This window comes from Nerophis lumbriciformis, linkage group LG05 (assembly GCF_033978685.3).
Source record: "Nerophis lumbriciformis linkage group LG05, RoL_Nlum_v2.1, whole genome shotgun sequence".
Classification (NCBI taxonomy): Eukaryota; Metazoa; Chordata; class Actinopteri; order Syngnathiformes; family Syngnathidae; genus Nerophis; species Nerophis lumbriciformis.
Window position 1 is genome coordinate 11102501 of NC_084552.2, and position 17403 is coordinate 11119903.

General features: G+C 39.4%; 1 protein-coding gene across 2 annotated transcripts in view; it reads right to left on the reverse strand.

The window, feature by feature from the left end:
- The window catches only part of gas2l3 (growth arrest-specific 2 like 3), a 92405-nt gene that overhangs the window by 15243 nt on the left and 59759 nt on the right, over nucleotides 1-17403 (reverse strand). For both annotated transcript variants that reach the window (XM_061961279.2, XM_061961280.1), the window contains exon 3: nucleotides 2418-2604. In XM_061961279.2, coding sequence (XP_061817263.1) covers nucleotides 2418-2604 — 187 coding nt within the window. The remainder of the gene's footprint in view (nucleotides 1-2417; nucleotides 2605-17403) is intronic.

Here is a 17403-nt window from a genome sequence, read left to right on the forward strand (position 1 = left end):
ATATATTTGAAGTTGATCTAGAGACTTAAGTGTTGAAAGTTTAAAAAAAATGATGTATGTTGCATTTTTTTAAAACGTTTATGAGTGGGGGTCACTGAACATTTTAGTGGGATTTATTTAAAAAAAAACATGGAATACTCTTGTTTAAAACATGGAATACTCTTGTTTAAAAAAGGAATTGTTGCACATTTTGTGTTTTGTTGAACAAAAAGGGCATAAAACATAATTAAATCAATATTAATACAAACCGCTCAATCTGAATAGAACGCTCTATTATTATCCAAAATTATTTTTTTGAAAATATACAAAAGAATAAGCCGCAGGGTTCAAAGCGTAGGAACAAAGTAGCGGCTCACATGTGAGTGTTAGTGTTGGAGAGCAGGAATTGAGGCGTAGAGGTCAGAATGTTGTGTTAAAAGGTCGCTACGTGGTGCACTTTCTCCCGTGTAGTTGGATTAGGATGCTGCTATTTCCTTGTGGCCCTTAGTGGTCCCTCAGAACTAAATCCCTTATCGGGACATCTTTTTTTTGCTCCATAAAGGAGCGGGGAGGAAATGGAAATTGAGCCTACTGTTGGTTTTAGAATCAGCCATTCAGTGTTTCCCACAAGGGGCGTTACTAGGAACGTGACAGGAAGGACCCCAACTGCGGCCCCTCAGGTGCAGAAAGGCAGGTGGTGTGCAGGGAGTCTCCTTTCAGGCCTTTTATTGTGTGGAATTTAACTTGAGTGGAGCAATCATTGTCCTTAGTCTTCTATGCATTGTGGACTTTGTGACAACCAGGGGCCTCAGGCCAATCATTTACAATGGCCATAAGAGGGCCCCCGGACTTATTTTGGGTGCTATTGTAGTCCCCCGCATGTTTAAGTCCAAACCAGGAGTGTCGACTTGTTCGTTTTCATTTTCAAAACCATTGTAATGTACAAAACCCAAAATAATGTTCACACTGAGAAACTTATTTTTGCAAATAATCATGAACTTAGAATTTTAAAAAAAATGTCACAGGGGCATGTTCACCACTGTGTTACATGGCCTTTCCTTTTAACAACATTCAGTAAACATTTGGGAACTGAGGAGACACATTTTTGATGGAATTCTTTCCCATTCTTGCTTGATGTACAGCTTAAGATGTTCAACAGTCCGGGGGTCTGCGTTGTGCTATTTTAGGCTTCATAATGCGCCACACATTTTCAATGGGAGACAGGTCTGGACTACAGGCAGGCCAGTCTAGTACCCGCACTCTTTTACTATGAAGCCATGCTGTTGTAACACGTGGCTTGGCATTGTCTTGCTGAAATAAGCAGGGGCGTCCATGATAACGTTGCTTGGATGGCAATATATGTTGCTCCAAAACCTGCATGTACCTTTCAGCATTAATGGCGCCTTCACAGATGTGTAAGTTACCCATGTCTTGGGCACTAATACACCCCCATACCATCACACATGCTGGCTTTTCAACTTTGCGCCTATAATAATCCGGATGGTTCTTTTCCTCTTTTGTCCGGAGGACACCACGTCCACAGTTTCCAAAAACAATTTGAAATGTGGACTCGTCAGACCACAGAACACTTTTCCACTTTGTATCAGTCCATCTTAGATGAGCTCAGGCCCAGCGAAGCCGACGGCAATTCTGGGTGTTGTTGATAAATGGCTTTCGCTTTACATAGTAGAGTTATAACTTGCACTTACAGATGTAGCGACCGACTGTAGTTACTGACAGCGGTTTTCTGAAGTGTTCCTGAGCCCATGTGGTGATATCCTTTACACACTGATGTCGCTTTTTGACGCAGTGCCGCCTGAGGGATCGAAGGTCTGCAATATCATGGCTTACGTGCAGTGATTTCTCCAGATTCTCTGAACCTTTTGATGATATTGCGGAGCGTAGATGGTGAAATCCCTAAATTCCTTGCAATAGCTGGTTGAGAAATGTTGTTCTTAAACAATTTGCTCACGCATTTGTTGACAAAGTGGTGACCCTCGCCCCATCCTTGTTTGTGAATGACTGAGCATTTCATGGAAGCTGCTTTTATACCCAATCATGGCACCCACCTGTTCCCAATTAGCCTGTTCACCTGTGGGATGTTCCAAATAAGTCTTTGATGAGCATTCTTCAACTTTATCAGTCTTTTTTGCCACTTGTGCCAGCTTTTTAAAAACATGTTGCAGGTATCAAATTCCAAATGAGTTCATATTTTCAAAAAATAAAGTTTACCAGTGTGAACATGAAATATCTTGTCTTTGCAGTCTATTCAATTGAATATAAGTTGAAAAGGATTTGTTGTATTCTGTTTTTATTTACCATTTACACAACGTGACAACTTCTCTGCTTTCAGTTGTTGTTTTTAAAATGGTGCGGCAAATTTATGGATTTGGATATGGATCCGTAATGGCCGTCATGTCAGTCCGAGTGTAATTTACCCAGCATGCCCGTGAGCCAGATGGCGAGGTCCTCCTGCATGGGCACCAGGGTGGCCTCATGCCGCACCGCCAGCCACTGGTCGTACTGGAAGACGTCTGTGAGGCCGGGGCCGTGGCGCTGGGCCAAGGGGCTGCGAGGACTACGCGGGCTCAGCGAGGGGGCGTCGAACTTCTCTCCAAACCACACCTGGACAACAAAACACAACAATCACACATTTTTCTACCATCTACTTGTCTTTTTTTGTCAAACTACTTCTAACAACCTACAACATGTCTCACTCAACACCCAAATCTGGCCCAGCACATTATTAAAGTGGCCAACCACCTCATTCAAGTGGCCCACCATCACTTAATGTGGCCCTCCACGTCAATAAATGTGGTCCGCCACATCCTTTTATGTGGTCTTCTACATCCTTTCATTTGGTACACAACATTATTTAATTTGGCTCGCCACTACAATTTATTTGGCCTGCCACTTCATTTATATGGTGTGCTACATCATTTATGTGGTCCGCCACATTATTTAACGTGGCCCACCACATTATTTAATTGGCCCACCGCATTATTTAATGTGGCCCACCGCATAATTTAATACGGCTTGCCACATCATTTACGTGGCCGGTCACATAATTTTATGTGGTCTGTTACATCCTTTTATTTGGCCCACAACATTATTTAATTTGGCTTGCCACTACAATTTATTTGGCCTTTAATGTGGTCCGCCACATTATTTAATTTGGCTCGCCACTACAATTTATTTGGCCTGCCACATCATTTATATGGTCTGCTACATCATTTATGTGGTGGGCCACATTATTTAAAGTGGCCGACCACATTATTTAATGTGGCCCACAACGTTATTTAATACGGCTTACCACATCATTTACTTGGCCTGCCACATCAATAAATGTGGTTTGCTACATCTTTTTATTTGGCCCACAACATTATTTAATTTGGCTCGCCACTACAATTTATTTGGCCTGCCACAACATTTATATGGTCTTCTACATCATTTATGTGGTCCGCCACATTATTTAATGTCCACCACGTTAAACGTGGTCCACCACGTTATTTAATGTGGCCCACCACATTATTTATGTGGCCCACCACGTTATTTAATACGGCTTGCCACATCATTTACGTGGCCCGCCACATTTTTTGTGGTCAGTCACATAATTTTTAGTGGTCCACAACGTTATTTCAAGCGGCTCGCCACATCATTTTATGTGGTTCACAGCATTATTTAAAGTGGTGTGCCACCTCATTTATGTGGTCCGCCACCTCATTTATGTGGTCCGCCACATCATTTTATGTGGTGTGTCAACTCCCTTAAGTGGTTTGCTATATCATCTTATGTGGCCCACAACATCATTTAACATGGTCTGCTACAACATTTTATGTGGTAAGGCACATAATTTATGTGGCCCGCCACATTACTTAATGTGGCCCACCACATCATCTAATGTCGTCGCCAGACTCGCCACATTATTTAATGTGGCCCGCCAAATCATTGTATGTGGTCCACAACATTGTGGTTCTTCACGTCATTTCATTTGGCCTGCCACATCATTTTTATGGTCCGTCACATCATTTTATGTGGTCCGCTACATCATTTCAGGTGGCCTGCCATATCATTTCCTGTGGTGTGCCACATCATTTATGTGGCCCGCCATGTTATTTAACGTGGGGCACCACATATAATGTGGCCGACCACATCATTTCATGTGGTCTGCTACATAATTTTATGTGGTAAACCACCTCATTTATGTGGCCCACCATGTTACTTAAAGTGGCCCACCATTTCAATGAATGTAGTCTGCCACATTTAATGTGACCTGCAATGTAAATAAATGTGGTCCGTCCAATCATTGTAAGTGATCCACAACATTATTTTAGGTGGCCTGCCACATAAATAAATGTGGTCCGCCCAATCATTGTAAGTGGTCCACAACATTATTTAAATTGGCCTGCCACATAAATAAATGTGGCCCACCCAATCACTGTAAGTGGTCCACAACATTATTTAATGTGGCCTTCCACATAAATAATTGTGGACCACCCAATCATTGTATATTGTCCACAACATTTATTAATGTGGCCTGCCTCATAAATAAATGTGGTCCACCCAATCATTGTATGTGGTCCACAACATTATTTAATGTGGCCTGCCACATAAATAAATTTGGTCCACCCAATCATTGTCAGTGGTCCACAACATTATTTAATGTGGCCTTCCACATAAATAATTGTGGACCACCCAATCATTGTATGTGGTCCACAACATTATTTAAATTGGCCTGCCACATAAATAAATGTGGACCACCCAATCATTGAAAGTGGTTCACAACATTTTTTTAACTTGGCCTGCCACATAAATAAATGTGGCCCACCCAATCATTGTAAGTGGTCCACAACATTATGGTTATAAATAACATAATAAATGTGGACAAGGTGGTCTACTTACATATCAATATTGTAAGTGGTCGACAACATTATTTAATGTGGCCTTCCACATAAATAATTGTGGACCACCCAATCATTGTAAGTGGTCCACAACATTATTTAATGTGACCTGCTGCATAAATAAATGTGGACCACCCAATCATTGTAAGCGGTCCACAACATTATTTAGTTTGGCCTGCCACATAAATAAATGTGGACCACATAAATAAATGTGGACCATCCAATCATTGTATGTGGTCCACAACATTATTTAACGTGGCCTGACATTAATAAGTAAATGTGGACCACCCAATCATTGTAAGTGGTCCACAAAATTATTTAAGTTGGCCTGTCACATAAATAAATGTGGCCCACCCAATCATTGTATGTTGTCCACTACATTTATTAAAGTGGCCTGCCACATAAATTATTGTGGACCACCCAATCATTGTAAGTGGTCCACAATATTATTTAATGTGACCTGCTACATATATAGATGTGGACCACCCAATCATTGTAAGTGGTCCACAACATTATCTAATTTGGCCTGCCACATAATTAAATGTGGACCACATAAATAAATGTGGACCAACCAATCATTGTATGTGGTCCACAACATTATTTAAACTGGCCTGACATTAATAAGTAAATGTGGACCACCCAATCATTGTAAGTGGTCCACAAAGTTATTTAAGTTGGCCTGCCAACTACTCAGTGCCGCTACTCAGTGGCCTAGTGGTTAGAGTGTCCGCTCTGAGATCGGTAGGTTGTGGGTTCAAACCCCGGCCGAGTCATACCAAAGACTATAAAAATGGGACCCATTACCTCCATGCTTGGCACTCAGTATCAAGGGTTGGAATTGGGGGTTAAATCACCAAAAATGATTCCCGGGCGCGGCCACCGCTGCTGCCCACTGCTCCCCTCACCTCCCAGGGGGTGATATAGGGTGATGGGTTAAATGCAGAGAATAATTTCGCCACACCTAGTGTGTGTGTGACAATCATTGGTACTTTAACTTTAACATAAATAAATGTGGTCCGCCCAATCATTGTATGTGGTCCACAACATTATTTAAGGTGGACTGCCACATAAATAAATTTGGTCCGCCCAACCATTGTCAGTGGTCCACAACATTATTTAATGTGGCCTTCCACATAAATGATTGTGGACCACCTAATCATTGTATGTGGTCCACAACATTATTTAATGTGACCTGCTACATAAAATAGATGCGGTCCACCCAATCATTGTAAGTGGTTCACAACAATATATAATGTGGCCTGCTACATAAAAAAATGTGGACCACCCAATCATTGAAAGTGGTCCACAACATTAATTAATGTGGCCTGCCACATAAATAAATGTGGACCACCCAATCATTGTATGTGGTCCACAACATTATTAAATGTGGCCTGCCACATAAATAGATGTGGTCCACCCAATCATTGTATGTGGTCCACAACATTATTTAAAATAGCCTGCCACATAAATAATTGTACACCACCCAATCATTGTATGTGGTCCACAACATTATTTAAAATGGCTTGCCACATAAAAAATGTGGACCACCCAATCATTGAAAGTGGTCCACAACATTATTTAAAGTGGTCTGCCACATAAATAAATGTGGCCCACCCAATCATTGTATGTGGTCCACAACATTATTTTGAGTGGACTGACACATAAATTATTGTGGCCCACCCAATCATTGTATTTTGTCCACAACATTATTTAAGTGGCCTGCCACATAAATAAATGTGGTCCACCCAATCATTGTCAGTCATTAATAAGTAAATGTGGACCACCCAATCATTGTAAGTGGTCCACAAAATTATTTAAGTTGGCCTGTCACATAAATAAATGTGGCCCACCCAATCATTGTAAGTGGTCCACAACATTATTTAATTTGGCCTGCCACATAAATAAATGTGGACCACATAAGTAAATGTGGACCACCCAATCATTGTAAGTGGTCCACAAAATTATTTAAGTTGGCCTGTCACATAAATAAATGTGGCCCACCCAATCATTGTATGTTGTCCACAACATTTATTAACGTGGCCTGCCACATAAATAAATGTGGTCCGCCCAATCATTGTATGTGGTCCACAACATTATTTAAATTGGCCTGTCTCATAAATAGATGTTGTCCACCTAATCATTGTAAGTGCTCCACAACATTATTTAAGTTGGCCTGCCACATAAATAAATGTGGACCACCCAATCATTGTATGTGGTCCACAACATTATTTAACTTGGCCTGGCACATAAATAAATTTGGTCCACCCAATCATTGTCAGTGGTCCACAACATTATTTAATGTGGCCTTCCACATAAATAATTGTGGACCACCCAATAATTGTATGTGGTCCACAACATTATTTAAATTGGCCTTCCACATAAATAATAGTGGACCACCCAATCATTGTATGTTGTCCACAACATTTATTAATGTGGCCTGCCACATAAATAAATGTGGTCTGCCCAATCATTGTATGTGGTCCACAACATTATTTAACGTGGCCTTCCACATAAATAATTGTGGACCACCCAATCAATGTATGTGGTCCACAATATTATTTAAATTGGCCTGCCACATAAATAAATGTGGACCACCCAATCATTGAACGTGGTTCACAACATTATTTAAAGCAGCCTGCCACATAAATAAATGTGGACCACCCAATCATTGTATGTGGTCCAAAACATTATTTAAAGTGGCCTGCTACATAAATAAATGTGGCCCACATCCAATCATTGTATGTGGTCCACAACATTATTTAAAGTGGCCTGCCACATAAATAAATGTGGCCCACCCAGTCATTGTATGTGGTCCACAACATTATTTAAAATGGCCTGGCACATAAAAAATGTGGACCACTCAATCATTGAAAGTGGTCCACAACATTTTTTAACTTGGCCCGCCACATAAATAAATGTGGCCCACCCAATCATTGTATGTGGTCCAAAACATTATTCAAATTGGCCTGCCACATAAATAAATAAATGTGGCCCATCCAATCATTGTAAGTGGTCCACAACATTATTTAAAGTGGCCTGCCATATCATTTTAATTGGCCCGCAGAAATCATATGTCCCTTTATTTTGTTGTTTTTGTTGTACTAACAAATACATAAATATCTGTCACTTGACGTACGATATCCAAGCGAGGTATGTGTCAATCTGTAAGCTAAAATATAATTATTAAAATATAATCATTAAAATATAATTATTAAAATATAATCATTAAAATATAATCATTAAAATATAATTATTAAAATATACTAATCAAAAGGAAATGGTGTCATGAAGCTATAGCAGGTTGATATTGATATATAGTCACGGTTCCAGAGGACCATAATTGCAATGTGGCCTTACCAAAAAACTAGTTTGACACCATGACCTGGAACTTCAATGGTGTAGACAACCACAATGTATCCCACTGAACATCCTTCTTGTTTATGATACTTGGTACAAAGGCAGTTTATCAGACTCTAATAATAAGAGGAGCTCAAATGACTTTTCCTCAACGATTCCTCAGGACTTGAGTGCTGGAGTCAGGTGACCAACTATGAATGCTTCTCCTGTGAAGACCTGACAAAAATGAGTGGGCGTGGAAGGCTTTATGTCCCGTGTGAAGGGAGACCTTCCATTGTTGACACCACAGATCGGCTTCTTCATTGTTATTACCAGTCCAGTACAGTACAGTACAGTCCTGTAGAGTCCAGTCCAGTCCAGAAGAGTCTATCCTTAATGTAATGTATTACGGAACTTGGTCCCACTTATGTGGACAACCTGTCCAAGTCAACAAAGTCATGAAGTTACAATCCAAGGTGTTGTTGTCACCACTAAAAGTACAAGTGTTGGTGTCATATTGGAGACATTTAGTCCAAAAAAGTTGTTATGACGTCCAAACTACGTCTTCAGTCTGGCCCATGAGACGTCATGAGTCCATGAAGGAATCTTACCAATGTCTCCACATTCATTTGAAACATCAGACTTCTGAAACGTCGGCATTTTGTGGACCACGTGAGGAAATCGGGTCAATGACCATGAATCGTGCGTTGATGGGCGTCAAGTGATGTGTTCAAAGTGCCCGCAGCCAGCCACTGATCCTGAATCCTCATACTCCTGTCCTCACATGTCCTCTCATGTATATCTAATGTCCTCACATGTCCTCCCATGTACATCTCATATACATCTAATGTCCTCACATGTCCTCTCAAGTATATCTCATATACATCTAATGTCCTCACATGTCCTCTCATGTATATCTAATGTCCTCACATGTCCTCTCAAGTATATCTCATATATATCTAATGTCCTCACATGTCCTCTCATGTACTGTATATCTCATGTATATCTAATGTCCTCACATGTCCTCTCAAGTATATCTCATGTATATCTAATGTCCTCACATGTCCTCTCAAGTATATCTCATGTATATCTAATGTCCTCACATGTCCTCTCATGTATATCTCATATATATCTAATGTCCTCACATGTCCTCTCATGTATATCTCATATATATCTAATGTCCTCACATGTCCTCTCATGTATATCTCATATATATCTAATGTCCTCACATGTCCTCTCATATATATCTAATGTCCTCACATGTCCTCTCATGTATATCTCATATATATCTAATGTCCTCACATGTCCTCTCATATATATCTAATGTCCTCACATGTCCTCTCATGTATATCTCATATATATCTAATGTCCTCACATGTCCTCTCATGTACTGTATATCTCATGTATATCTCATGTCATCACATGTCCTCTCATGTATACCTCATATATATCTAATGTCCTCACATGTCCTCTCATGTACTGTATATCTCATGTATATCTAATGTCCTCTCATGTCCTCTCATGTATAATTCACGTATATCTAATATCCTCACACGTCCTCTCATGTATATCTAATGTCCTCACATGTCTTCTCATGTATATCTCATATATATCTAATGTCCTCACATGTCCTCTCATGTATATCTAATGTCCTCACATGTCCTCTCATGTATGTCTCATATATATCTAATGTCCTCACATGTCCTCTCATGTATATATCATGTATATCTAATGTCCTCACATGTCCTCTCATGTATATCTCATGTCCTCTCATGTATGTCTCATATATATATAATGTCCTCACATGTCCTCTCATGTATACCTCATATATATCTAATGTCCTCACATGTCCTCTCATGTACTGTATATCTCATGTATATCTAATGTCCTCACATGTCTTCTCATGTATATCTCATGTCCTATCATGTATGTCTCATATATATCTAATGTCCTCACATGTCCTCTCATGTATAATTCACGTATATCTAATATCCTCACACGTCCTCTCATGTATATCTCATGTATATCTAATGTCCTCACATGTCCTCTCATGTATATCTCATATATATCTAATGTCCTCACATGTCCTCTCATGTATATCTAATGTCCTCACATGTCCTCTCATGTATGTCTCATATATATCTAATGTCCTCACATGTCCTCTCATGTATATATCATGTATATCTAATGTCCTCACATGTCCTCTCATGTATATCTCATGTCCTCTCATGTATGTCTCATATATATCTAATGTCCTCACATGTCCATCAAATGTATAATTCACGTATATCTAATGTCCTCACATGTCCTCTCATGTATAATTCACGTATATCTAATATCCTCACACGTCCTCTCATGTACATCTCATGTATATCTAATGTCCTCACATGTCATCTCGTGTATATCTCATATATATCTAATGTCCTCACATGTCCTCTCATGTACATCTAATGTCCTCACATGTCCTCTCATGTATATCTAATGTCCTCACATGTCCTCTCATGTATGTCTCATATATATCTAATGTCCTCACATGTCCTCTCATGTATATATCATGTATATCTAATGTCCTCACATGTCCTCTCATGTATATCTCATGTCCTCTCATGTATGTCTCATATATATCTAATGTCCTCACATGTCCATCAAATGTATAATTCACGTATATCTAATGTCCTCACATGTCCTCTCATGTATAATTCACGTATATCTAATATCCTCACACGTCCTCTCATGTACATCTCATGTATATCTAATGTCCTCACATGTCATCTCGTGTATATCTCATATATATCTAATGTCCTCACATGTCCTCTCATGTACATCTAATGTCCTCACATGTCCTCTCATGTATGTCTCATATATATCTAATGTCCTCACATGTCCTCTCATGTATATATCATGTCCTCTCATGTATGTCTCATATATATCTAATGATCAACACACCACGGACATTCAAAAAAGAAGTCAACAAAGACTGTCAGCCATCCGGAAACTTAAAGGACTATACGTTGCACCTCATCTCCTGTTATTACTTTACCAAAGCATTGTTCAACCCATCCTTCTGTACTGTTCCACATGTTTTTTCACCATGCTTTCTGTAACCAACCGGACCAAACTCACACGCATTACAAACATAGCAGCTAAAATCATCGGCCTACCCACACCCAACATTTCAGACATAAACCACAGGTCCATCACCCAACTGGCAAAAACAATAGTTCAGGATATCACTCACCCACTACACCAATACATCATCCCAGTACCATCAGGGCGCAGGTACAGAACAATCAAATTCCGGAGGGCCCGCCTCAGGAAAAGTCTGATCCCTGCAGCTATAGCCGCCCTTAACAGCAGGCCCGGCCGACCTGTCTGACAAGCCTGTAAATGTGTGTTAGTCATGTATGATGTCTTTTTGTTATTTTTTTGTGTGTGATGTGTAATGTCTAGTGTTTAAATGTACGGCAGTGACAATGAATTTCCCCAAGGGGACCAATAAATCTAATCTAATCTAATCTAATGTCCTCACATGTCCATCAAATGTATAATTCACATATATCTAATGTCCTCACATGTCCTCTCGTGTCCTTCTCATGTCCATTTAATGTCCTCTAATGTCCATTTAATGTATTTCTAATGTCCTCATATGTCCTCTCGTGTATATCTAATCTCCTCCTCATGTAAATCTCATGTATATCTAATGTCCTCCTAATGTCCATCTCATGTATATCTAATGTCCTCTCGTGTCCTTCTCATTTCCATCTCATGTATATCTAATGTCCTCTCGTGTCCTTCTCATTTCCATCTCATGTATATCTAATGTCCTCCTCATGTACGTATATCTAATGTCCTCTCGTGTCCTTCTCATTTCCATCTCATGTCCTCCTCTTGTATATCTAATGTCCTCCTCATGTATATCTAATGTCCTCCTCATGTATATCTAAAGTCCTCTCGTGTCCTTCTTGTTTCCATCTCATGTCCTCCTCATGTATATCTAATGTCATCATGTATATCTAATGTCCTCTTGTGTCCTTGTTTCCATCTCATGTATATCTCATGTCCTCATCATGTATATCTAATGTCCTCTTGTGTCCATCTCATGTATATCTCATGTCCTCATCATGTGTATCTAATGTCCTCTTGTGTCCTTGGTTCCATCTCATGTATATCTCATGTCCTCATCATGCATATTTAATGTCCTCTCGTGTCCTTCTTGTTTCCATCTCATGTCCTCCTCGTGTATATCTAATGTCCTCATCATGTATATCTAATGTCCTCTCGTGTCCTTCTTGTTTCCATCTCATGTATATCTAATGTCCTCCTCATGTATATCTAATGTCCTCTCGTGTCCTTCTCATGTCCATTTAATGTATATCTAATGTCCTCATCATGTATATCTAATGTCCTCTTGTGTCCATCTCATGTATATCTCATGTCCTCATCATGTATATCTAATGTCCTCTTGTGTCCTTGTTTCCATCTCATGTATATCTCATGTCCTCATCATGTATATCTAATGTCCTCTCATGTCCTTCTCATACCCATCTCATGTCCTCTCATGTCCATCTGGTGTATATCTAATGTCCTCTCATGTCCATCTCATGTCCTCTCATGTCCATCTTGTGTATATCTAATGTCCTCTCATGTATATAAAATGTCCATTTAATGTCCTCATGTCCATCTCATGTATATCTAATGTCCCCTTATGTATATATAATGTCCATTTAATGTCCTCTCATGTCCATCTCATGAAAATCTAATGTCCTCTCATGTAAATCTCATGTCTATCTCATGTCCATCTCATTTATACCTAATGTCTTCTCATGTATATATAATGTCCATTTAATGTCCTCTCGTGTCCATCTCATGTAAATCTAATGTCCTCTCATGTAAATCACATGTCTATCTCATGTCCATCTAATTTATATCTAATGTCCTTGTCATGTCCATCTCACGTCCATGTCATGCCTCTCTGCAGGCCAACAACACCCCTAGATTGTGTAGGAGCATCGTTGTAATCCACAGATGAGGAACAGATGTGCATGAGGGTGAGTCATGCAGACATGTTTGGTTACATAACCTGCACATGGCCTTCATCTCAGTGTCCATCACAGCAGCAACATTGTTACATGTCAGCAGCAACATTGTTACATGTCAGCAGCAACATTGTTACATGTCAGCAGCAACATTGTTACATGTCAGCAGCAACATTGGGACATGTCAGCAGCAACATTGGGACATGTCAGCAGCAACATTGTTACATGTCAGCAGCAACATTGTTACATGTCAGCAGCAACATTGGGACATGTCAGCAGCAACATTGTTACATGTCAGCAGCAACATTGGGACATGTCAGCAGCAACATTGTTACATGTCAGCAGCAACATTGTTACATGTCAGCAGCAACATTGTTACATGTCAGCAGCAACATTGGGACATGTCAGCAGCAACATTGTTACATGTCAGCAGCAACATTGGGACATGTCAGCAGCAACATTGTTACACGTCAGCAGCAACATTGTTACATGTCAGCAGCAACATTGGGACATGTCAGCAGCAACATTGTTACATGTCAGCAGCAACATTGGGACATGTCAGCAGCAACATTGTTACATGTCAGCAGCAACATTGTTACATGTCAGCAGCAACATTGTTACATGTCAGCAGCAACATTGTTACATGTCAGCAGCAACATTGTTACATGTCAGCAGCAACATTGTTACATGTCAGCAGCAACATTGTTACATGTCAGCAGCAACATTGGGACATGTCAGCAGCAACATTGGGACATGTCAGCAGCAACATTGTTACATGTCAGCAGCAACATTGTTACATGTCAGCAGCAACATTGGGACATGTCAGCAGCAACATTGTTACATGTCAGCAGCAACATTGGGACATGTCAGCAGCAACATTGTTACATGTCAGCAGCAACATTGTTACATGTCAGCAGCAACATTGTTACATGTCAGCAGCAACATTGGGACATGTCAGCAGCAACATTGTTACATGTCAGCAGCAACATTGGGACATGTCAGCAGCAACATTGTTACACGTCAGCAGCAACATTGTTACATGTCAGCAGCAACATTGGGACATGTCAGCAGCAACATTGTTACATGTCAGCAGCAACATTGGGACATGTCAGCAGCAACATTGTTACATGTCAGCAGCAACATTGTTACATGTCAGCAGCAACATTGTTACATGTCAGCAGCAACATTGTTACATGTCAGCAGCAACATTGTTACATGTCAGCAGCAACATTGTTACATGTCAGCAGCAACATTGGGACATGTCAGCAGCAACATTGTTACATGTCAGCAGCAACATTGTTACATGTCAGCAGCAACATTGTTACATGTCAGCAGCAACATTGGGACATGTCAGCAGCAACATTGTTACATGTCAGCAGCAACATTGTTACATGTCAGCAGCAACATTGTTACATGTCAGCAGCAACATTGTTACATGTCAGCAGCAACATTGGGACATGTCAGCAGCAACATTGTTACATGTCAGCAGCAACATTGGGACATGTCAGCAGCAACATTGTTACATGTCAGCAGCAACATTGTTACATGTCAGCAGCAACATTGGGACATGTCAGCAGCAACATTGTTACACGTCAGCAGCAACATTGTTACATGTCAGCAGCAACATTGGGACATGTCAGCAGCAACATTGTTACATGTCAGCAGCAACATTGGGACATGTCAGCAGCAACATTGTTACATGTCAGCAGCAACATTGTTACATGTCAGCAGCAACATTGTTACATGTCAGCAGCAACATTGGGACATGTCAGCAGCAACATTGTTACATGTCAGCAGCAACATTGTTACATGTCAGCAGCAACATTGTTACATGTCAGCAGCAACATTGGGACATGTCAGCAGCAACATTGTTACATGTCAGCAGCAACATTGTTACATGTCAGCAGCAACATTGTTACATGTCAGCAGCAACATTGGGACATGTCAGCAGCAACATTGTTACATGTCAGCAGCAACATTGGGACATGTCAGCAGCAACATTGGGACATGTCAGCAGCAACATTGTTACATGTCAGCAGCAACATTGTTACATGTCAGCAGCAACATTGGGACATGTCAGCAGCAACATTGTTACATGTCAGCAGCAACATTGTTACATATCAGCAGCAACATTGGGACATGTCAGCAGCAACATTGTTACATGTCAGCAGCAACATTGGGACATGTCAGCAGCAACATTGTTACATGTCAGCAGCAACATTGGGACATGTCAGCAGCAACATTGTTACATGTCAGCAGCAACATTGTTACATGTCAGCAGCAACATTGGGACATGTCAGCAGCAACATTGTTACATGTCAGCAGCAACATTGGGACATGTCAGCAGCAACATTGTTACATGTCAGCAGCAACATTGTTACATGTCAGCAGCAACATTGGGACATGTCAGCAGCAACATTGTTACATATCAGCAGCAACATTGTTACATGTCAGCAGCAACATTGGGACATGTCAGCAGCAACATTGTTACATGTCAGCAGCAACATTGTTACATGTCAGCAGCAACATTGGGACATGTCAGCAGCAACATTGTTACATGTCAGCAGCAACATTGGGACATATCAGCAGCAACATTGTTACATGTCAGCAGCAACATTGGGACATGTCAGCAGCAACATTGTTACATGTCAGCAGCAACATTGTTACATGTCAGCAGCAACATTGGGACATGTCAGCAGCAACATTGTTACATGTCAGCAGCAACATTGTTACATATCAGCAGCAACATTGGGACATGTCAGCAGCAACATTGTTACATGTCAGCAGCAACATTGGGACATGTCAGCAGCAACATTGTTACATGTCAGCAACAACATTGTTACATATCAGCAGCAACATTGGGACATGTCAGCAGCAACATTGGGACATGTCTTCCAGGAGAGTGAGAGTGTTCAGAGTCTTGTGCCGACAGGACAAATGTGCAGCATATGTCTTGGTTTTAATCGTATTCAAAATTTACAGTGCTGAAACAAATTAAAATATCAATAATCCTTTAAAATCAAAAAATACATTCTATCCAAATGTAATCAATAATTTATAATTCATATTATTCTGAAAGAAACTGTCAATAAAATTAAAATGCAAATGAAAATACAGCTTCACCACTTTAGTCATATTTTTTGCACTTGAACTTCTCTATGACTTTAGCTCATACTTCTTCTGTTTGTTTGATATTGTCATGACTGCCACATGTGGTGGAGAAGTGCATTACAACTGAGCACCGCTGCTCAGAAACAGATATTTTGGTTAAAAAACACTGAAATTATTACTGAAAAAAAAGTGAAGGAAACATTTTTTTTCTAAATGTATTAGAGTATGTGTATTAGAATGAAATATATATATATATATATATATATATATATATATATATATATATATATATATATATATATATATATATATATATATATATCCATAAAATATAAAGAAAAACACTAAAATAAAAAAAATTATTCTAATGAATGTAAAATAAAAACAGTGGAGGGAATAACCATTTAATACTATTTCAATCTGTCCTTACTGGGGTTACCGATACCAATATTTTTGGTACCGGTACCAAAATGTATTTAGATACTTTTCTAAATAAAGGGGACCCAAAAAAATGGCATTATTGTCTTTATTTTAACAAAAAATCTTAGTGTACATGAAACATATGTTTATTATTGTCATTTAGTCCTTAAATTGTCATCATTTTTTATATTGGTTTTATATTTATTTATTTTTTTGTTTTTATTCAGTCATTGGTGGAGCTAAGGATAATATTTGAACATTGTTTTTAATATTGTTTTTAATATTGCTGTGCAGCACTTTGGAAACATTTTTGTTGTTTAAATGTGCTATATAAATAAAGTGGATTGGATTGAAAGTGGATCATCAGTGGGTGAATGGGTGAATGTGGAAAATAGTGTCAAAGCGCTTTGAGTTCTTTAAAAAAGGTAGAAAAGCGCTATACAAGTACAACCCATTTACCATTTGAATAAAATAAGTGAACATACTAGACAACTTGTCTTTTAGTAGTAAGTAAACAAACAAAGACTCCTAATTAGTCTATGCAGTAACATATTGTGTCATTTATACACCTATTATTTTGTACACATTATAAAGGACAAGCTGTAAAAAATCAATTTTTA